The sequence below is a fragment of the Balaenoptera musculus genome, chromosome 2 (genome assembly GCF_009873245.2).
Source record: "Balaenoptera musculus isolate JJ_BM4_2016_0621 chromosome 2, mBalMus1.pri.v3, whole genome shotgun sequence".
Lineage (NCBI taxonomy): Eukaryota > Metazoa > Chordata > Mammalia > Artiodactyla > Balaenopteridae > Balaenoptera > Balaenoptera musculus.
This window is the reverse complement of record NC_045786.1, coordinates 129,728,000-129,752,522: the sequence shown is the minus strand read 5'-3', so window position 1 is coordinate 129,752,522 and position 24,523 is coordinate 129,728,000. Positions and strand designations below refer to the sequence as shown.

Below are 24,523 nucleotides of genomic sequence, written 5' to 3'. Positions count from 1 at the left end.
TGTTAGTTTCTGCTTTACAACAAAGTGAATCAGCTATACATATACATATATCCCCATATATCCTCCCTCTTGCGTCTCCCTCCCACCCTCCCTCTCCCACCCCTCTAGGTGGTCACAAAGCACTGAGCTGATCTCCCTGTGCTATGCGGCTGCTTCCCACTAGCTATCTATTTTACATTTGGTAGTGTATATCTGTCCATGCCACTCTCTCACTTCGTCCCAGCTTACCCTTCCCCCTCCCCATGTCCTCAAGTCCATTCTCTATGTCTGTGTCTTTATTCCTGTCCTGCTCCTAGGTTCTTCAGAACCATTTTTTTTTTAGATTCCGTATATATGTGTTAGCATACGGTATTTGTTTTTCTCTTTCTGACTTACTTCACTCTGTATGACAGTCTCTAGGTCCATCTACCTCACTACAAATAACTCAATTTCATTTCTTTTTATGGCTGAGCAGTATTCCATTGTATATATGTACCACATCTTCTTTATCCATTCATCTGTCGATGGACACTTAGGTTGCTTCCATGTCCTGGCTACTGTAAATAGTGCTGCAATGAACATTGTGGTACATGACTCTTTTTGAACTATGGTTTTCTCAGGGTATATGCCCAGTAGTGGGATTGCTGCGTCGTATGATAGTTCTATTTTCAGTTTTTTAAGGAACCTCTGTACTGTTCTCCATAGTGGCTGTATCAATTTACATTCCCACCAACAGTGCAAGAGGGTTCCCTTTTCTCCACACCCTCTCCAGCATTTACTGTTTGTAGATTTTTTGATGATGGCCATTCTGGAATACTTTATAATGAAGTACTGTAACTCTTAAAAAAGAATTGAGCCATATCAAAATATCTGCATGTACTATTGTGGAACAATCTTCGGAATATATTGTTAAATGAAAAAAGCAAGGTGGAGGGAAGTATATATAGTATGTTACTGTTTATCTCAAAGGAGAGAATATCTACATATATGGGTTTACTTACACTAAAAAAAGAACAATGGAAGGATAAACGTTAAAAAAAAAATTAAAAAACTCAACTTACAGAACATAGAAACCTACCCAGTGTGTTTGCTTTGTAAAAAGACTCAGAGTTCCAGGGATTCAGAGCTGCATACAAGACTTGTGTACAGACTTTGTACATCTGACTACAATAGGGAGTGTCAGAGTCTACTCACCACTGGATATTACTCATACTTTAACATAATAGGTCTCTGAAATTAATAAGTTAACAAAAAGAACTACAGAATCTATAAAATTCTACTCCCTACAATCTTTCATAAACTTTTCCATTAATAGACTGACAAGAGAATGTCTCCCTTTAGTTCTTCCCACTTCTTTGCAAATAGAATTCCCATTCTTACATTTTCTTAATCTTCTATAATTCAGTGTGAACACAATGGCATCTTAGATCTATTGATCTAATAGATCAATAACAGATCATTAACAAAACTGGGACACAGCCATAAACCAGAAAATTCAGAAGCCAAATTAAGCGAGGCAGCATGGATGTGATTTCTCTCAACCTGCCCTTACGTGCCTAGCTGTAACAGCCAAGTAAAGCACAGCACAAGAGATAGCCTTGCAAAAAACTGGGAAAAAAAGGGACTACAGTCAAATGAGTTGAGCCATTAAAAAAGAAGAAACCCTAGGGCAGAAAAGCCCCAAACCTTGAAGAAGCCCTGAGAAAGAAGAACTATATACAAGGAGATCATGCATGAGGATAATAAAACCGGAGGGAGTACTGGGAGCTGAAAATTTTAGGTTGTAGGGAAGAGAGGTTCACAAATTCCTCCAAAAATGCTATGTGTGTCATCGTGCACAAGGCAGTTGCTTAAAAAAGGACAGCAGAATTCCTGAACCACCACGGTTCTGCACATTTTAATCAGGAATGTTTTCTAAATACGTTAGTTTTCTCTGTCCTATCTTGAAATTTGTTCTTCCTAAGTGCAAAATGTCAGAATGAACCCCTTATCCACCACTGGGGGAAAAAAAGGTCCTTAGTTCCCTTTAAGTCAATTCAACTCAACTAATATATCCTGAGTACTTACTTTTTTTTTTTTATGAATTTATTTATTTTATTTATTTATTTGGCTGTGTGGGGGTCTTCGTTGCTGTGCACAGGCTTTCTCTAGTTGCGGTGAGCGGGGGCTAGTCTTCATTGCGGTGCGCGGGCTTACTGCGGTGGCTTCTCTTGTTGCAGAGCACGGGCTCTAGGCGTGCAGGCTTCAGTAGTTGTGGCACATGGGTTCAGTAGTTGTGGCTCGCGGGCTCTAAAGCACAGGCTCAGTAGTTGTGGCGCACGGGCTTAGCTGTTCCGCGCCATCTTCCCAGACCAGGGCTCGAACCCGTGTCCCCTGCATTGGCAGGCAGATTCTTTTTTTTTTTTTCTTTTTGTTGTTTTGTTTTTTGTTTTTCAGCAGTTTTATTATGATGTGCTTATAATGATTTTCTTTGTATTTATTCTGCTTGGGGTTTGTAGTGTTTCTTGAGTCTGTGGCATCAGATCCTTTATCTGTTTTGGAAAATTCTTGGTTATTGTATTTTAAAGTATTACTGTTACAACATTCTCTCTCAACTTTCCTTCTGGAACTAATGGTGTGTGTGTGTGTGTGTGTGTGTGTGTGTGTGTGTGTGTGTAATGCTCTTTTTTATCATTATTCCTAAAGTATAGTTCTTCAGAAATCCCTAACAAAAATCATCTGATACTTGTCAAATTCTCTATTCTTTGGAAGAATGGGACTCAGTATTTTGGTTCCACCTGTCCTAAGAAATTTCAAAAGCTCTGTTTAACTTCTCAGCCTCTCAGTCACTGTTTTCTGCTCAGCTTCTCAGTCTCTTAATTACTCAATTATAGACAAAGAAAAATACCAGGTGTCAGGCTAATGGCAGGCGGACTCTTAACCACTGAGCCAACAGGAAAGTCCCTGAGTATTTACTTTTAATGTCATTAAAGCTTCTACCCTGGGGACATGGAAGCATCATAAACCCACATACATTAAATAACAACAAAGCAATCCCAACAACCCACGCCTAGTAAATAGAGCTAAACAACTAAGATTAAAACTGATTCTCTGCTTTATTTTCAAGTAAATCAGGTCTCCAGATGTTCACCCTTCCTCCTCTATGTGCCAGGCATCTTAGGTACGCAGTGAAAATAAAGACTTGCATTTTTAAACTACCTATCTACACATCAAATGAAATAACCTTTTACAATCTCACAATTATTGCTCAGAATATTATTTCAATGTTATGGTTAGACACCTTTAATGACATCCACCATTCCACAGTTTAAACAAATGAATTTTATTCTACTGAGTACAATTCCCAGCAAAACGTTCTTCTTATTTCCCCATAGAAGATAGATAAAGAATGACATGCAGAGAGCCTCCCATCAAGCCTCTTAGATAGCCTCAACCACCAGAGGGCAGACAGCAGAAGCAAGAAAAACTACAATCCTGCAGCCTGTGGAACAAAAACCACAGTTACAGAAAGATAGACAAGATGAAAAGGCAGAGGGCTATGTACCAGATGAAGGAACAAGAAAAAACCCCAGAAAAACAACTAAATGAAGTGGAGATAGGCAACCTTCCAGAGAAAGAATTCTGAATAATGATAGTGAAGATGATCCAGGACCTCGGAATAAGAATGGAGGCAAAGATTGAGAAGATGCAAGAAATGATTAACAAAGACCTAGAAGAATTAAAGAACAAACAAACAGAGATGACCAATACAATAACTGAAATGAAAAACTACACTAGAAGGAATCAATAGCAGAATAACTGAGGCAGAAGAACGGATAAGTGACCTGGAAGACAGAATGGTGGAATTCACTGCTGCAGAACAGACTAAAGAAAAAAGAATGAAAAGAAATGAAGACAGCCTAAGAGACCTCTGAGACAACATTAAACGCAACAACATTCGCATTATAGGGGTCCCAGAAGGAGAAGAGAGAGAGAAAGGACCAGAGAAAATATTTGAAGAGATTATAGTCGAAAACTTCCCTAACATGGGAAAGGAAATAGCCACCCAAGTCCAGGAAGCGCAGAGAGTCCCATACAGGATAAACCCAAGGAGAAACACGCCGAGACACATAGTAATCAAAGTGGCAAAAATTAAAGACAAAGAAAAATTATTGAAAGCAGCAAGGGAAAAACGACAAATAACATACAAGGGAACTCCCATAAGGTTAACAGCTGATTTCTCAGCAGAAACTCTGCAAGCCAGAAGGGAGTGGCATGATATACTGAAAGTGATGAAAGGGAAGAACCTACAACCAAGATTACTCTACCCGGCAAGGATCTCATTTAGATTTGATGAAGAAATCAAAAGCTTTACAGACAAGCAAAAGCTAAGAGAATTCAGCACCACCAAACCAGCTCTACAACAAATGCTAAAGGAACTTCTCTAAGTGGGAAACACAAGAGAAGAAAAGGACCTACAAAAACAAACGCAAAACAATTAAGAAAATGGTCATAGGAACATACATATCGATAATTACCTTAAACGTGAATGGATTAAATGCCCCAACCAAAAGACATAGACTGGCTGAATGGATACAAAAACAAGACCCATATATATGCTGTCTACAAGAGACCCACGTTAGACCTAGGGACACATACAGACTGAAAGTGAGGGGATGGAAAAAGATATTCCATGCAAATGGAAATCAAAAGAAAGCTGGAGTAGCTATACTCATATCAGATAAAATAGACTTTAAAATAAAGAATGTTACAAGAGACAAGGAAGGACACTACATAATGATCAAGGGATCAATCTAAGAAGAAGATATAACAATTATAAATATATATGCACCCAACATAGGAGCACCTCAATACATAAGGCAACTGCTAACAGCTATAAAAGAGGAAATTGACAGTAACACAATCATAGTGGGGGACTTTAACACCTCACTTACACCAATGGACAGATCATCCAAAATGAAAATAAATAAGGAAACAGAAGCTTTAAATGACACAATAGACCAGATAGATTTAATTGATATATATAGGACATTCCATCCAAAAACAGCAGATTACACGTTCTTCTCAAGTGCGCACGGAACATTCTCCAGGATAGATCACATCTTGGGTCACAAATCAAGCCTCAGTAAATTGAAGAAAATTGAAATCATATCAAGCATCTTTTCTGACCACAACGCTATGAGATTAGAAATGAATTACAGGGAAAAAAACGTAAAAAAGACAAACACGTGGAGGCTAAACAATACGTTACTAAATAACCAAGAGATCACTGAAGAAATCAAAGAGGAAATCAAAAAATACCTAGAGACAAATGACAATGAAAACACGACGACCCAAAACCTATGGGATGCAGCAAAAGCAGTTCTAAGAGGGAAGTTTATAGCTATACAAGCCTACCTAAAGAAACAAGAAAAATCTCAAGTAAACAATCTAACCTTACACCTAAAGAAACTAGAGAAAGAAGAACAAACAAAACCCAAAGTTAGCAGAAGGAAAGAAATCATAAAGATCAGAGCAGAAATAAATGAAATAGAAACAAAGAAAACAATAGCAAAGATCAATAAAACGAAAAGTTGGTTCTTTGAGAAGATAAACAAAATTGATAAGCCATTAGCCAGACTCATCAAGAAAAATAGGGAGAGGACTCAGATCAATAAAATCAGAAATGAAAAAGGAGAAGTTACAACAGACACCGCAGAAATACAAAGCATCCTAAGAGACTACTACAAGCAACTTTATGCCAATAAAATGGACAACCTGGAAGAAATGGACAAATTTTTAGAAAGGTATAACCTTCCAAGACTGAACCAGGAAGAAACAGAAAATATGAACAGACCAATCACAAGTAATGAAATTGAAACTGTGATTAAAAATCTTCCAACAAACAAAAGTCCAGGACCAGACGTCTTCACAGGTGAATTCTATCAAACATTTAGAGAAGAGCTAACACCTATCCTTCTCAAACTCTTCCAAAAAATTGCAGAGGAAGGAACACTCCCAAACTCGTTCTATGAGGCCACCATCACCCTGATACCAAAACCAGACAAAGACACTACAAAAAAAGAAAATTACAGACCAATATCACTGATGAATATAGATGCAAAAATCCTCAACAAAATACTAGCAAACAGAATCCAACAACACATTAAAAGGATCATACACCACGATCAAGTGGGATTTATCCCAGGGATGCAAGGATTCTTCAATATACACAAATCAATCAATGTGATACACCATATTAACAAATTGAAGAATAAAAACCATATGATCATCTCAATAGATGCAGAAAAAGCTTTTGACAAAATTCAACACCCATTTCTGATAAAAACTCTCCAGAAAGTGGGCGTAGAGGGAACCTACCTCAACATAATAAAGGCCATATATGACAAACCCACAGCAAACATCATTCTCAATGGTGAAAAACTGAAAGCATTTCCTCTAAGATCAGGAACGAGACAAGGATGTCCACTCTCACCACTATTATTCAACATAGTTCTGGAAGTCCTAGCCACGGCAATCAGAGAAGAAAAAGAAATAAAAGGAATACAAATTGGAAAAGAAGAAGTAAAACTGTCACTGTTTGCGGATGACATGATACTATACATAGAGAATCCTAAAACTGCCACCAGAAAACTGCTAGAGCTAATTAATGAATATGGTAAAGTTGCAGGATACAAAATGAATGCACAGAAATCTCTTGCATTCCTATACACTAATGATGAAAAATCTGAAAGAGAAATTATGGAAACACTCCCATTTACCATTGCAACAAAAAGAATAAAATACCTAGGAATAAACCTACCTAGGGAGACAAAAGACCTGTATGCAGAAAACTATAAGACACTGATGAAAGAAATTAAAGATGATACCAACAGATGGAGAGATACACCATGTTCTTGGATTGGAAGAATCAACATTGTGAAAATGAGTATACTACCCAAAGCAATCTACAGATTCAATGCAATCCCTATCAAATTACCAATGGCATTTTTTACGGAGCTAGAACAAATCATCTTAAAATCTGTATGGAGACACAAAAGACCCCGAATAGCCAAAGCAGTCTTGAGGGAAAAAAACGGAGCTGGAGGAATCAGACTCCCTGACTTCAGACTATACTACAAAGCTACAGTAATCAAGACAATATGGTACTGGCACAAAAACAGAAACATAGATCAATGCAACAAGATAGAAAGCCCAGAGATTAACCCACGCACCTATGGCCAACTAATCTATGACAAAGGAGGCAAAGATATACAATGGAGAAAAGACAGTCTCTTCAATAAGTGGTGCTGGGAAAACTGGACAGCTACATGTAAAAGAATGAAATTAGAATACTCCCTAACACCATACACAAAAATAAACTCAAAATGGATTAGAGACCTAAATATAAGACTGGACACTATCAAACTCTTAGAGGAAAACATAGGAAGAACACTCTTTGACATAAATCACAGCAAGATCTTTTTTGATCCACCTCCTAGAGTAATGGAAATAAAAACAAAAATAAACAAATGGGACCTAATGAAACTTCAAAGCTTTTGCACAGCAAAGGAAACCATAAATAAGACGAAAAGACAACCCTCAGAATGGGAGAAAATATTTGCAAACGAATCAGCGGACAAAGGATTAATCTCCAAAATATATAAACAGCTCATTCAGCTCAATATTAAAGAAACAAACAGCCCAATCCAAAAATGGGCAGAAGACCTAAATAGACATTTCTCCAAAGAAGACATACAGACGGCCACGAAGCACATGAAAAGATGCTCAACATCACTAATTATTAGAGAAATGCAAATCAAAACTACAATGAGGTATCACCTCACTCCTGTTAGAATGGGCATCATCAGAAAATCTACAAACAACAAATGCTGGAGAGGGTGTGGAGAAAAGGGAACCCTCTTGCACTGTTGGTGGGAATGTAAATTGATACAGCCACTATGGAGAACAATATGGAGGTTCCTTAGAAAACTAAAAATAGAATTACCATATGACCCAGCAATCCCACTACTGGGCATATACCCAGAGAAAACCGTAATTCAAAAAGACACATGCACCCGAATGTTCATTGCAGCACTATTTACAATAGCCAGGTCATGGAAGCAACCTAAATGCCCATCAACAGACGAATGGATAAAGAAGCTGTGGTACATATATACAATGGAATATTACTCAGCCATAAAAAGGAACGAAATTGAGTCATTTGTTGAGACGTGGATGGATCTAGAGACTGTCATACAGAGTGAAGTAAGTCAGAAAGAGAAAAACAAATATCGTATATTAATGCATGTATGTGGAACCTAGAAAAATGGTACAGATGAGCCGGTCTGCAGGGCAGAAGTTGAGACACAGATGTAGAGAATGGACATATGGACACCAAGGGGGGAAAACTGCGGTGGGGTGGGGAAAAAAAAAAAAAAAAGAATGACATGCATTGCAAAACTACGATGAGGTACCACCTCACACCAGTCAGAACAGCCATCATTAAAAAGTCTACAAATAACAAATGCTAGAGAGGGTGTGGAGAAAAGGGAATCCTCTTACACTGCTGATGGGAATGTAAGTTGCTGCAAGCACCATGGAAAACAGTATGGAGGTTCCTCAGAAAACTAAAAACAGAATTACCATATGATGTAGCAATCCCACTTCTGGGCATATATCCAGACAAACCTGTAATTCAAAAAGATACATGCAAAAAAAAAAAAAGCTACATGCACCCTTATGTTCACAGCAGCACTATTCACAATAGCTGAGACATGGAAACAACCTAAATGTCCATCAACAGATGAATGGATAAAGAAGATGTACATATATATGACGGAATACTACTCAGCCATAAAAAAGAATGAAATAATGCCATTTGCAGCAACATGGATGGACCTAGAGATTATGATACTAAGTGAAGTAAGTCAGAAAGAGAAAGACAAATACCATATGATATCACTTATATGTGGAATCTAAAATACGACACAAATGAACCTATCTATGAAACAGAAACAGAATCACGGACATAGAGAACAGACTGGTGATTGCCAAGGGGGAGGGGGTTGGGGGAGGGATGGAGTGGGAGGTTGCGGTTAGCAGATGTAAGCTTTTATACATAGAATGGATAAACCTACTGTGTAGCACAGAGAACTATATTCAATATCCTATGATAAACCATAATGGAAAAAATATTTTTAAAAATGTATATATATGTATAACTGAATCACCTTGCTGTACAGCAGTAATTAATACAACATGGTAAATCAACTATACTTCAATTAAAAAAAGAGGGACTTCCATGGTGGCGTAGTGGTTAAGAATCCGCCTGCCAATGCAGGGGACACGGGTTCAATCCCTGGTCTGGGAAGATCCCACATGCCATGGAGCAACTAAGCCACAAGCCACAACTACTGAGCCCACGTGCTGCAACTACTGAAGCCCTCACGCTTAGAGCCCATGCTCCGCAACAAGAGAAGCCACCACAATGAGAAGCCTGTGCACCACAACAAAGAGTAGCCCCCGCTTACCGCAGTGAGAGAAAGCCCATGCGTAGCAACGAAGACCCAACGCAGCCAAAAATAAATAAATAAAACAAACAAATTTTTTAAAAAAGAATGATATGCATTAGTATTTGAAAAATTAAAATACTTCAGTAAGCATGCTACAAGTCTGCACACTTAAAATTTTTTTCACGTACTTCAGTAATGCTACTGTTAGCATCTAGTGTGTTGGACATAGCAGAGAGGTCTTCTACTTACTGGGTATCTTTTCATTTGCTTCTAACATTTACAGGGCGGTCTCTATTTGAGACTTTTTCTGCATGAAAGACAGACTGATGGATTTCCTCACACATTCTAGCTCACAAGTGTCCTGTATTTGTTTGCTCATGATGTAACAGTTCTTCTTTTTCAGTGTTTCCAGGCTTGTGGAACTGCGCTGCAGGAAGGACAGCTTTGTGCTGGTGGATTTTTTTTATTGGCAGTCCTGCTCAAGAGCCAGATGTGACATTATAGCAGGTCTAAGTACGTGTCCATAGAGGTTAGCGATCAGGAAACCACCACAGTTCTGCACATCTTAATCAGGCATGTTTTCTCAACAAGTTAGTTTTCTCTGTCCTATCTTGAAATTTGTTATTCTTAAGTGCAAAATGTCAGAACGAACCCCTTATCCATCATGAGGGGGAAAAGAGGTCCTTAGTTCCCTTTAAGTCATAGGGTAATCATACAATATTTATAGGTAAGGAATAAGAAAAAGAAATTTTGCACTTTTTCAATGTAAATCAAGATTTACTTAAGGTTGGACTTCCCTGGTGGCACAGTGGTTAAGAATCCGCCTGCCAATGCAGGGGACACAGGTTCAAGCCCCGGTCTGGGAAGATCCCGTATGCCGCGGAGCAACTAAGCTCGTGTGCCACAACTACTGAGCCTGCGCTCTAGAGCCTGTGAGCCACAACTACTGAGCCCGCGTGCCACAACTCTGAAGCCTGCGCGCCTAGAGCCTGTGCTCCGCAGCAAGAGAAGCCACAGCAATGAGAAGCCTGCGCTTCTCAACGAAGAGTAGCCCCCGCTCACTGCAACTAGAGAAAGCCCCCTCACAACAATGAAGACCCAACGCAGCCAAAAATAAAAAACAAATAAATTAATTAATTAATTTTAAAAAAAGATTTACTTAAGGTTGATAATCCCTATAGACTATGTACACTGATGACAACTGATTCTAGAAGTTAGAGGCTGGAAGATGACTAGACAAGAAGGTCACAGGGGCCAAGGGAGAGGATGTCAAGAAGGAAGGCCTGGCCAACTCTGCTAAACACTGCAGAGAGAGCACTGACTCAGGCCGGAAATGCGTCCCCTGGATTTTAGGACTTGGGGGGATCAGAGGTGGGGGCCGAAGCGGTAATTAGTGACCTTGGAGAAGGCCATCTCAGTACAGGGATACAGGCAAAAATCAGACTGCAATCATCTGAGGCATAAAAGGGAACGAGCTAAGAGGAGAAGGCAAACACAAACCACTTTTAAGAAGCCTGGCTGGGAAGGGAGGAAGAGAAAGAGGACAGTGGCTAGAAAAAGATGACAAGTTGAAGAAGTTTGGGGTTGTTTGTTTAGAAGGTACCAGAAATGTGAGCAAGTGTGAGAAATGATAGGGTTTTAGACCAGAAATTGTTGTTGAGCTACAGAACTGTGTGGAGAACTGCCTACTCTATATCTCTACTTAACTGTCACAGAAGCATTTCAAAGTCCACAATTTCAAAACTGAATTCATTACCTTTCTTCCAAAACCTGTTGTTCCTCCTGCACTCCTTACCTTGGCAATAGGATCTGTCTATGGAGGACCCATGCAAAGAACTTTAATTTTCCTTGATTCTTCTCTCTTACCTGTCCCACCCTATGTTTTATACATAACAAACTACTTATTGTTTCTCTAATGTATTATTCTGTTTATATCTCATTGCTGTGCTCGTGCTTCTCTCTCTACCTAGAATTTCTCCCAATCCCAAAAGATAAACACCAACTTATCTCAAAACTCTACTCACCAAAAAAAAAAGCGGGGGGGGGCAGGGGGGAGAAAAATAAGACAGAGAGAGACACACACACAGCACGTTCCTCTTTATGAAGCTTTTCCTGTATATGCTTCCCCAAACTTAACCCTTTTCCTTCTTTCTTTTACTCCAGTGGTTCCTAGATAATCTTGCAGACAATTTATTTCCCCAAGTACAGAAATAACCACCATTTATTATTACCATTTAATATCAAAATACCATAATTTCAGATGAAAAGATGGCTGTTCTTCAGAAGGGTAGCAACCTTACATTAGCTATACTTATACTACACTGCCTTACTTTTCTCACTGCACTGAAGAACCATGAAAATGGCACAGTGTCCTAACAGACTTCTTATTAACACCTGTGATACTTTATTTTTTCTCATACAAATGCCTCTATTTACTAGTTGATAAGCTCCTTAGGAGCAAGGTTTCTGAATTATTAGTCTTTCTATCTCTGGTATGTAGCATAGCTCCTGGAACAGAATAGGGGCTCAATAAATGTTTTGTTAAGTCTGAGAAAGAGAAAGCAGTAGAGAAAGAAAATTAAAGGGCTAAGAAAGGGGCATAGAAAGAGAGAAAAATCTTTGGAAAATAGCCACCAACTTGTAATTGAAGCTGAAGATGGATTGGTGATCTCTAAGCCAAAAGGATTCTTGACTTGTCTCATTTGCTTTTTGAAAACTCTTGTGTTGAACTGGGTCTCTTCCGAATTTCTCAGAATTACTGGAACATCCCAACCAAACCTAAGAAAGGTAAAAATAAAATAAGATATAATTTTAATAAATATTGAAACTTTATGTGTAAAGAATGTTGTGTTTTATTAGTTATTCCTTTTAACATAAGTATCAGAAAAATAGATTCAGTTACTCAAAATTTTACATTATATTGCAGAATTAATCCAAAATTAAGAGATATCAGAGGTCCCATAGAATTGCAATATATTGTTTGGCTGGCTGAATCAACATACTCTTGAAAACAGAGAGCTCTACTGTTAATTATTGTTGATTACAAAGGAGTGCCATGATTATAGATAAAATGTACCTAATAAATACAGTAGCAAAAAGACAGAATTACTGAATTTTTTAAATGAAATGAAAAGCAAATACATATTTAATGTGCAGACTATTTGATATTATTTATGGGACAAGAGAACTTTTAAACACCAAATATAGCCCTTCATTAATATAACATATTCTCTACTTTTAAATTTCATGTAAAAATGTGATAATGAACAGACTTAGAGGGAAAATGGAAGGGATAAACTCAATTCCTTATAAAAGTAGAAAGCAGCTGAGTTTACTCAGTTTAAACAAAACAACTTAAAATGAAAACACATTAGTTAAACCAGGGGACTTTAGGTTAAGATAGCACAGTTAGAGTCATACTTTAATGCACTCTTTTCTCTCCACACACTTAGCAGTGATAGACGAAAAAAAAATAAAAAGAGAAATCAGAAGGACCGCACTGAAATGAGTAAACAAACAGCAGGTGTGTTTAAACAAAGCAATAGTACTGCTCAGCAATGAGAAGGAGTAAATTATTACCACAACCACATGGCTAAATCTCAAAAACAACATACTGTGCAAAAGAAGCCTTACATAAAAGATTACATGCTCTATGACTCCACAATAGGAAATTCTAGAGCAAGCAAAACTAATTTATGGTAGAAATAAAATACAGAACAATGGTTCTTCTAGGGGTGCAGGAGTATGGACTGACTGGGAAAGGGCACAAAGAAACTTTCTCTGGTGATGGTAATGTTCTTACCTTGACTGAGGTTTGAGTTGTACAGATGATGTGTTGGTAACACTTAAGATTTGTACATTTCACTGTATATAAATCTTACTTCAAAAGAAAAAAAAATAACTACAAAGAAAAACAAATATTCAACTCTAGCTAAAACTATGCAATGCTTTAGTACTTATGGATGAAGAGTATAACTTACTTTGAAGTAATCAAGAAATTAACATGGATTGATGGGTAGATAGAGGAATGGATGGATGGACAGATATGTAATAAAGACATTATAGTGAAATGTTGATTGTAGAACTTAAGTGATGGGCATATGTGTGTTCACTATGTAATTCTTTTAAGTTTTCTGTATGTTTGAAAATTTTAATAATAAATTGTAATAAAAAAGAGACAGCTGGGTTAAAAGACAAATCTTTATGGATCTGAAAAGGAAAAGAAATACAAAGTAATGAGTAAGGTTGATGCCATGGTTTGATGGGTTCTGAGTCTGGCAGCAGGCAGTGGCAACTAAGCCTTCACACGGTAAGAGGCCTTACAGGTTGTCCACTCAAGACAAGGGCCAGAGCCAGGTTCACAACTTGAATCCAGGGGCTGGGTTAGGCTTATATCAATATGGGACAGAACTTTCATTATAAGACCTACTCACTGATGAGGGGGTCTAGAAATCTGGTTAAACAGCAAGGATGAGGACAAAGGAGGGGGGCAGGGGACTTCCACTAAAATTTAGGTTGCAAACTAAAATTTCAAAACACATGAATAAATCTAATGCCAAGAGAAAGCCAATAAAATTAACAAATGAAATAAAATTTCACTCTAAATGATTTTAGTTTTATAGAACAGTTGGATAAGGCTGTTCTGTTCCTGCTTTAAAAAGCTGAAAAGCAAGCCTCTAACAGATCAAAGCATTCCAGGTAAGTTAACTGAATCCCAAAACAAAGTTCAGGAATATTTGTATGAATACAAAAGCGTCCAGCACCCAATAAGGTAAAATTCACAATGTTTAGCATCCAATAAAAAATTAACAGGCATGCAAAGAAGCAGGAAAATATAACCCATAATGAGCAGAGAAATGGTACAGATACTAGAATTAGTAGATAAGGATACCAAAATAATTTTTATAACTATATTCTATATGTCAAGAAAATAAGTAAAGATCAAGCATATAATATAGAGACATGGATGATATAAGAAAGACCCCAATCCATTTCCGAAGATGAAAAATACAATGTTTTGGGTGAAAAATACACTGGATGGGATTAGCAGCAGGTTAGATATTACAGAACAAAAGATTAGTAAATTTGAAGACATAGCAGCAGAAAGTATCCAATATGAAACACAAAGGAAAAAAAGACTGAACAAAAAAACAAAACATCAGTGAGCTGAGGGACAAGTTCAAGCAGTCTAACATACATGTGACTGAAGTCTGCAGCGGAGGGGAAGAGACAATACAAGAAAATTACAATACCACTCAGGAACATAAATGTAAAAATTCTTAACAAAATTTTGGCAAATTAAATCCAACAGTATATAAAAATATGTTGAGACCCAGCGAAGTTTATCTCGGGAATGCAAGGCTGGCTTAGCATTACATTAAAAATGTAATGTAATTCACCATATTAACAAACTAAAAAAGAAAAACCATACAATCTTCTCAATACATGCAGAAAAAGTGCTTGCTAAAATCCAATGTCTAGTCCTGATAAAAACTGTTGGCAAACTAGGAATGTAAAAAAAGAACTTACTCAACCTGATAAAGGGAGGCAATAAAAAAAAATTAAAAAGTATAGCTAACATCATACTTAATTAAAAACTGCTTTCTTCCTAAAGTCAGAAACAAGATACTTAACAGCCATGTATCCTTGAGCAATCACTCAACCTCTATGTAACTGTTTCCCCACCTGTAAATGTCTATAACAGGGCTTGGCACTATGTAAGTGCCTACAATGATAACGTTGATGATGGAGTGGACCTAGGGGTTGGCAGAGAGAAAACACAAATCCAGTAACTTCTCCTCTTTGATTCTCAGAATCAATTACCCCACAGCTTTTGTCTTCACTGCTCACCATTGCCCCAGTGCCCTTTAGAGGTCAAGTCAGGCATACGGAGTGGTAGGACACAAGATATAACCTTCCTGTTAGAGCCATTAAACCTTCCCTTTCTTTCCTTCGTCCCTTGGAGTGAAAAAAAGCAAAGAAAAAAACACCACTCTATGCATACTCCTCATTATATTCCCTGGCCCTTTCCTCATTATTTAATTCTCCCTACCTCACCCCACTCTTTTCTTTCTTTACCCATACTGCCTTACTCTTTATACCCACAGTACCAGCAGTAAAAGCTAGAAGTTAGAGCTCATGGTGTTCATTTCTACTGTAGGTTCAAGTACTGTATTTCAGGTACATTATAATGTACCTAAAATTTCAATTAAAGAATCCTTTAAGGCAGGGGTCCCCAACCCCTGGTACCGGTCAGAGGCCTGTTAGGAACTGGGCCACACAGCAGGAGGTGAGCCGCGGGTGAGCGAAAGAAGCTTCATCTGCCGCTCCCCATCGCTCGCATTACCGCCTGAGCCATCACCCCACGCCTCCCCGTCCGTGGAAAAACTGTCTTCCACAAAACCCGTCCCTGGTGCCAAAAAGGTTGGGGACTGCTGCTTTAAGGTATAGAAGCCAGAAACCACAAAAGGCAAGGCTTTGGGGAAATATCTGGAAGCAGCCCATTGTGAGCATAAAATTCCTTGGTAAAATGCTTTTTATACTCCATAATGTATTTGGTTTTAATATAAAAATATTATTTCTCCAAATCCTTACATAAAATCAATATTGTAGGAGGATATACCATATCTGCTCTGTGGCTTTGGATACACCTCAGAGTGAAACAAATAATTGGCCCAGCATTACATCAACAGCTGGCAAAGCACATCTGTTATTAAAAGAAATTCCTCTCTCTCGATTTTTAATTTCTCTGCCTCATGCTTAATCTTGGGTCTACATTTTCTAATATCCTAAGGTCCTCGATTTAACATCTTTTAAAATTGTTGTTATGAATCTTGCTCAATCTTTGGCCTTTTTGTATTATATAACCTTTTTACTGTGAAGGATAACATACATATAAAAAAGTACACAAAGTACTTTTCTGAATAACAAAATAATTGTTATTCAGGTTAAGAACCAAAATAATACCCTCAGAAAGTCTCCTTGTGTCACCTCCCATGCACTATCCCTTCCTTCTCTATCTTGATGTCAATTACTATAATTTAGTTTACCTGCTTTTGAACTTTCATATAAGTGGAAGCATGCGGTGTATACTTTTATTTCCTATTTTATCACATTATGTTGAAGATTCATTCTTGTATCTATACTTAAAGCATTTTTGTGGCTGTATAGTATTCTATTGTACAAACATGCCATAATCTGCTTACTCATTCTATTCTTAATGGACATTTAAGTTGTCCTCACATCTTGGCCATTATGAATAATGCTTATATGAACATTTTCATAAGAGGCTCTCAACGCACATACATGTACATGCATTTCTGTTAGGAATGGAATTTCTCGGCCATAAGGTCTGTGCTTCTTCAACTTTGGTGGATAATCTTAACAACTGCTCTATGTGGTAGTATCAATTTACACTCCACCAGCAATGAATGAGGGTTCCCCTTGCTCCATATCCTTGTCAAAACATTATTAGCCATCCTGGTAGGTGTGTGGTGGCACTGCATTATGGTTCTAATTTCTATTTTCCTGAATACTAATGAGGTTGAGCACTTTTTATGTTTATTGCTACTTGGATATCCTCTTTTGTGAAAGCCCTTTGAAATCCCTTCCCTGTTTTTCTACTGGTCTGTCTTTATTTTTCTTATTTATAGAAAATTCTTTGTATGTTCTGAATACAAGCCCTTTATTGGGTATATGTTCAGCTCTTCTACACCTTGCCTTTTCACGTACATAATAGTATGGTTTTTTGTTTGCTTGTTTGTTTTTTTACATAAATGGAGAATGCTTTTTTTGTGTGTGATTTATTTTTGGCTGTGTTGGGTCTTCATTGCGGTGCGTGGGCTTCTCATTGCGGTGGCTTCTCTTTATTTCGGAGCACGGGCTCTAGGCACACGGGCTTCAGTAGTTGTGGCACGAGGGCTCAGTAGTTGTGGCTCGCAGGCTCTACAGCACAGGCTCAGTAGTTGTGGCGCATGGGCTTAGTTGCTCCGAGGCATGTGGGATCTTCCCAGACCAGGGCTCGAACCCATGTCCCCTGCACTGGCAGGCAGATTCTTAACCACTGCGCCACCAGGGAAGTCCCATAATGGTATCTTTTGATGAACAGGGTTCTTAATTTTAACACAAAAGTTATTAACCTTTTCCTTTAAGGTTAATGTTTTTGCTCTTTGGCTTTTCATTACTGCCTTATGTGAATTATGGCCTAACACTGCTACACTTCTGAATTACCATCTCAGACATTTTTGTATTCTTGTCCTCTTAGAGTAGTCAGCCAAGCATGGCTAGTGCAGCCAGCACTCAGTCAGGGCTCTGGGTCCTTATTTGACTTTGCCAGCCTTGTTCCCTTGATATCCTCATGCTTTGAAGGGAAAACAGGGTGTGAGGGGGATAGAGTTCACTGTGTAGCAGAGTGACATCATAGCCTGACCACACCTCTTGTCCTAAACATCATGCTTAATGTCGTCTAAGATCATGTCAGCTGACATACTGATGGCTCACGTTGAGCTTTCAGCCTAGAATAACCCTAAACCTTTTCACATACCTGACCCATCGTGAACTTGCTCTTTTGCACAAAATCCTTTTTTGCACAAAAAAACTTTCACAGTTTAAATGTATTTGATGTGGACCAATATTTCTATCTTTAATGTATTACTCAAAAGCCAATATGCAGAAATGATTTGGAATAAGGTTAAATGCTAGAGACTGTCTAAAGAGCAATCCATAATTGGTGCTGCCAAATGGTTCTATAAAATGTTAGTAAGTAGACTCTGTGATGTGCTTCTGGCCACCATCCTACATCTGGCCTTTTTCACATTTTTAGTCAAAAGCATGAATAAAGACACTGATGCCCTGTGTATCAGATCATGGCTGATATGACATTAGAAGAAACAGTAAAATAGAAAATTGAGCAATTTTCTTTTCAATCAAATTCCATTTTTATCTTTTTCTACTCAAAGTCATTTTGGCAACTGTTAGCAATAGAATACCAACTAAATAAACGTTTCTTAACATTATTACTTTCTCTTTTATATAAACTCAGCCTCCCACCCCTTTCTTTTCCATTAAGAGAATTTTCCATTCTCTTTACTGTTAAAATTTCATACTTAATCCTCCTGGAATTTTCTATAATTCTGTTTTTTTCCCATTTCTAAAGTGTTTGTTGCACTTGTTCATACTGCTTAAACTTCCAGCACAGCAGTAACCTGGGGACTTTCAATTCTGTCCACACTTTTTCATATTGTCTGTACACTGTCTTACCCTGCACACACTTCCTAAGCTTCCACCCAGCAGCTGAATCAGAAGAACTGACCTCCTTTCCTTGTTGGAGTCTCACCGAGTCCCTCCTGAAAAAAATTTACTTTGAGGCTAAAGTGTCAAGCTCAGCAGTAAATAACTTTTATCACCCCTTCAGCCTTGAGTTCTAAAGCCAATTAGAAAACACACAGGCAGCTGTTAATCTGGGCAGGGGCGGGGATGGGGGGGAAGCTTCTCTCCCGTGCAATCTCCCCAAGTTGGCCTCACTTGGCTAGTTGGATACTGAGACTGGATCAGGATATAAAAAACATTCTTGGGGGAATCCTTGGTAGAGGAGGAGGGTTGTTTCTGCGCAAACTGATGTGCTAACAGACTTCGAGTAAATTACTCAATCTCTAAAATTCTGTGCCTTTAATTGTAAAAAGAAGGGTTAGAATAAGTTATCTCAAGGCCCTATTAAGGTTTGAAATGCCATTTCTAAGAGCTTTGTGTTTTCTTCTAGATTGTTCCAAGAAACTTCTTGCCAATAGAAGGGTCATATATTTTGTACCCTAAGCAAATACAAAATAACGTTATATTCTTTCCCGAAGAAGGAATCTGTACCTCATCACACACACACAACCTACTGCATTCGACAAGTAAGATGAGAAATAGTCAAGGTCAGTGTATCAGAAAGGGTTGGCAGGAGACAGCTATTTCGACACAAAGATTTTAATATAAAGAACTATTTGGGCTTCCCTGGTGGCGCAGTGGTTGGGAATCTGCCTGCTAATGCAGGGGACACGGGTTCGAGCCCTGGTCTGGGAAGATCCCACGTGCCGCGGAGCAGCTGGGCCCGTGAGCCACAACTGCTGAGCCTGCGCGTCTGGAGCCTGTGCCCCGCGACGGGAGGGGCCGCGATAGTGAAAGGCCCGCGCACCGCGATGAAGAGCGGTCCCCGCACCGCGATGAAGAGTGGCCCCCACTTGCCTCAACTAGAGAAAGCCCTCGCATGAACCGAAGACCCAACACAGCAAAAAAATAAAATAAAAATAAATAAATAAAGTAGCTATAAATGGAAGCCTGTGCTTTAAAAAAAAAAGAAAAAAAAAAAAAAAAGAACTATTAAAGTACTGGAGGACTGAAAAGGCAAGAAGGGGACACTGAAGTACCCTAGCAAGAAGCAGTTATCCCTCCGAAGGCTAAGGAAACAAAAGGCAGAGTGGGGATTATTACAGCTTAGAAGCTGGGAGAAGGAATCCCCCAGAGCTGGACCCAGACTTTTCCAGTAGGAGTGCTGGCCAGCTGGTGCTCATATTTCTGAAGGAGTGCAATAAGGCTGTTTCTAGGTATGAGGAAAAACTGTAAACTAAAATAAACTGCTGCTACTCAGGCCAACTGTCACCGCCAGGGTGATGCCAGTGCTGCAGGAATGTAGAGCAGCAAAAGGAAGCAAACGGTTAACAGGAAGTCCAACCTTATTAAATATAGAGCACCTCTGAGTCCAAGTTTCAGTCAATCAAGTATGAGTTAACACTTTAGAGTCAGAAGTTTTTTGAGAATACACCCAGATAAATAAATGTAATCCGCTCTATTGTTACATTCTATCCCCCTTGGCCTAACCTACTCACACTCCATTCTCACACATACTACCCAAATTCGCAATGATATAAATTAGCAAACTTTTGTAATTCTTTTAGAGGCTAGGCTATTTCTGACTAGGTCACAGTTTTGTCCCTGTCCTGAGGAACATGAAGAGATCTGGGCCTCGTGGCAAAAGGTAATAGAGGTAGGTCTTGAGTATAAACACCCTTTGCAAAGCAACTGCCCTGGGGGAGGTCATTACAGGATCTTCAAGCAAGAGAAGGCTAGTTTTCTGAGACACGGAAAGCGGGCTGCTTCCACCAAGAAGGAAAGCTCAGAATGACTGGGGTTTCAGGATTCTCAGCTCTGTCCATTTAGATGTTGCCATTCCTAGTTTCAGGGGCTACTCTTTTCTAGTCAGTGTCCTAAATGAGACATTGACAAGGCTATGTAATTCTAACACCAGCACACATAAAACTGTGTTCAATTTTTAGCTTTGTGGCTATATGAAGTAAAGTGCTATAAAACCATAAAAACTCTTGATTCTCTAAGACTTGATCTGAGAGTTGAAAGACATGAGCTTGTCATTTCCTCTCTGTAAGGGTTAAGGCGCTTGGTCCCCCAAGGCACGCACTTCAGAAATCGTTTAACCACAATCACACAAAGGTAGTAAATTGATTGATTATGAGGCCAACACATGCCATGGATTACTAGAATCTTATTTCCCATTGGCAAGTAGCTGAAGAAATGATCAAACGCAAATCCCATCTTTGAAGGTCCCCCCCACCAACCCAGGATCCCATTTTGAGTAACGATTTCTTATATATCAGTCCAGTCAAGAGACCAAAACCATACCAGTATTTTAACAGATAATTTAATGTAAAAATATTGCTAACCAGATGTTGAAGAACTGCAAAGGCAAAAAGGGGACACTGAGCATCAAAGAAGTAGTAACAGTGGGAAGCAACTATCACATCTAGGACAAGGAACAGAGCAAAGAGGATTGCTACAGCTTAGAAATTTAGAGGAAAGACCCCCATGCACATGGGACTCAGATCTGAGGAAGGGATACTGAAATCTTTGAGGGGGTACAATGAGGCTGGTTCTAAGAGAGTGGAAAACTATAAACTGCGACCAACTGTTCATGCCAGGGTGAGGCACCATCACTATGGTGAGGCAGAGGAGGACAAGAATCAAACAGGAAGCAGCGAGTCCTTTTGCCCTCCTCTAGCCTTCCACTCCCCTTCCCCTATAGGCAAAGCCTCATTGAGGCAGCAAGCCAGTAAAGAAGAAACGTGGTTTAGAGGTTCTGCCCCAGATTCACAAAGCAGAGTATATAAGGATGGTATGAAGCCTAGAGATGATAGCTTAATAATCTGCAGTCCAGAGGAAGCAGAGAGTAGCTGCAGAGTCAGGTTCCCTGATTATTTGAAACTATTAAAGGATGTATATGGCATTTTGGTCTCCTTTCTGCACAGTGCCTGGTAAATAGCAAGAGCTTAATAAATGTGAGCTATTAGAGCTCACAGAAACCATCCCATAGTTAAATAGAGATACCATACTTCCAGCTGCATGATTCTCTGCTATTGCCACTGGGATTCCAACACCAGGTGCTCCTGTTCTTTCACCATTCCCACACAGTGCAAGTGGACAGGGGAAAAGTGGAAAGAAACGCACAGCAGTACCGAGGTAAGAACCATGACAGAGAAAACAGATGACCAACTGAAATTATATTTGGGGAGGTTAAAAAAAATGACAAGTATAGTGAAAAAGCATAGTGGATGAATGGGTTTACCTTCTGCCTAGAGAACTATTAGATAGTTGATTTGATGAGATCTAGATGGTTTTCATTGTTTCTACTCAATGAATCTGTAGCCGTGGCTTAGGGCAGCAAATAAACACTAGTAAAAAGGTTATCTAGATGGGCAAAGCTAACCCAGATGGAGAGAATGGGTGGGTTAGGCTCAAGATAACTGGTTAGGCCCAAATCAGGATGGAAGTGAGTGGCGCTTACATGGTCTTGTGTCCTCAGCAGTGCTTAGTTCAGACTTTTGAAAGTTCTACAATTACCTGGGTTTCCACCCTTGTAAAAGTCATACTTAAATGGAGTGTTTAGATAATCATTAAGTTTTCAAACCAAGCCAAATTTGGCAGAGCCAGGATTTGAGCCTAAGTCTGTCTGACCCCAAAGTCTGTCTCTTAACCACCACAAACATGAGGTTCCTAACTACCCTTCACCCACAGATGCCACCATCATTATCAACATGGTCTTCACTCATTTTCCTCTTACCAGTACTAAAGACGGACATCTGAGATACCTAATTAGTTGAATTAGGCCAACTGAAAATTAATTTTAAAATAATTAGGCCTATTGAAAATTAAAATTTAAGGATATAATGTAATTATCAACTAGTTACTTATTTTCCTTAATGGAGGAAAATTAACACTCTTGAAGACAATAACACTAACATTATAGTCAATAAAAATCCTGTGTTAAGACAGCTTTTCTCACTTAGGCAACATCTTCCTAACTCCAATTACAAACTTTCTTGAAATGAACAATAGCAAGAAAGTCTGATGGGTCAAGAATAACAAATTGTGTAAAACTGGTCTTATTCTTCTCCCACCAGCCAACAAGGAATTTATGATCTACTGCTGATAGGGTGGAAAGCAGTGTGAAAACATTAAAACTTTACTTAGTTCCTAAAGATGGCGTATTTTCAGAAATTGACCAGGGCTGTGTCCTTTCTTTAATCTAATCACATATATGTGCTCAAAGGGTATTTTTTAAACTCATTTTACACAGCCTGCTCTATTCGCTAGCATGTCTTCTCTGACCCTCTGCTCATGTATTCTCTGAAATGCTTTCTATTCTCTACTATACACCTTTAACTCCATTTATTTTTCAAAATACTCATTCTTCAAAATCCAGCTCATGTCTCTCTCCTCAATGGATGGGGCCTGTAAGATGGTTTCAAATAGCTGTATTTTTAAGGCTTCCCTAAACATGATACAATGGCATCTCCTCAAGAGAGAAATTTTAGAATTTCTGAGCTAGAATTGCTCAGGGATGAGCTAACAGTCTACTCTCCTTGTCTCCAATAGGTAAAGTACCCTTACCCCTTAGTGTAACTAATCTCTAAGGTCTCTTCCAGTTCTAAAATTATGTCTTTATGGTTCTATCGATCTAAATATTCCTTCAAAAGGTGTGAAATATGTGTAGAAACCATTAAATTCTCAAACGGTAACAGAGTTCAGTCAGTTATAACTTACACCGGAAGATCTGAGGCCAAGTGCTCAGTTCAGGTCAGAACAACAACGATCAACTCGGTTTACTGTCCACGTCTGCGGACTGTACCGCGGATGACGGATTCACTCCGGGCACACAGTAGGCCCCAATTCCGGACAGAAGCCTGTTGTACAACCTCTCTATCCTAACACCAAGACCTGGCCCTCACTGGTTGCTTTATCGTCTAGAAACAAAGCTGGGTAAAATACCTCAATCCGGCACCACCCCCAGATGCGCGCAGCGACGGGGACCGGACGATGATGCGGAGCAGTGATGCAGGTGCGGTGTCCACCTTGTTTTCCTCCCGGAGCCAGTCGGAGTCCTCGGCACCGGCTCTCCGACAGCCCCAGGTGCCCCAATCCAGCAGCCACCCAGCTCCTCTGCCCCCTGTTGCCCGCCGCGACCCCACCCCCTGGCTGTCCGCCCCGTCGTCCCTTGCCCCTGGTCCTGGGGCACTTACCATCCCAACACCAGGCCAGTGGTCACGATGAAGCAGGTAAAGACCACCGCGATGTAGAAAAGCGGCGAGTACTCGTAGAGCGTTACTAGAAACACCGCAGCCATCAGGGTCTCCTAAGCTGAGCCGGGCTCCAGCCGCCGAGCCCAGCCTAGCCCAGCCGGGCCCTCTCGGCCAGGGTAAAATCCACTACGGTGCCCCGGAGCGGACAAACTTTGTAGATCCGCACTAGCCTGGAGCTCCGGCAGACTAGATAAGGGTAGCCTCGCGGGCTGCGGGAGCCTGCGTGCCAATCACGAGGCGGCCTGCAGGGCTCGCCCCGCCCCTCCCGCTCCCGTCCAGAGTTATTGGCTTCGCAGAGGGGCAGGGCCCCGACTCGCACCGCCCCCGGCTCACGGGCTTGGTGTCCAGCGAGCGTCTGATTTCGTAGTTTGTCCCGGCGGTCCGCGCTTGTCCGCGGCAGAGTCTGAATAGATGTTGGTGCCA

At 39.7% G+C, this 24,523-nt stretch overlaps 1 protein-coding gene across 1 annotated transcript in view; it reads right to left on the bottom strand.

The window, feature by feature from the left end:
• CGRRF1 (cell growth regulator with ring finger domain 1) overlaps positions 1-24,277 on the bottom strand; it is a 33,687-nt gene extending 9,410 nt beyond the window's left edge. Inside the window, exons 1-2 of the mRNA XM_036844644.1 lie at positions 24,041-24,277; positions 12,112-12,251 (exon numbers count right to left, since the gene is read on the bottom strand). Coding sequence (XP_036700539.1) covers positions 12,112-12,251; positions 24,041-24,144 — 244 coding nt within the window. The 5' untranslated portion in view covers positions 24,145-24,277. The remainder of the gene's footprint in view (positions 1-12,111; positions 12,252-24,040) is intronic.
• Between the last annotated feature and the right edge of the window lie 246 nt (positions 24,278-24,523).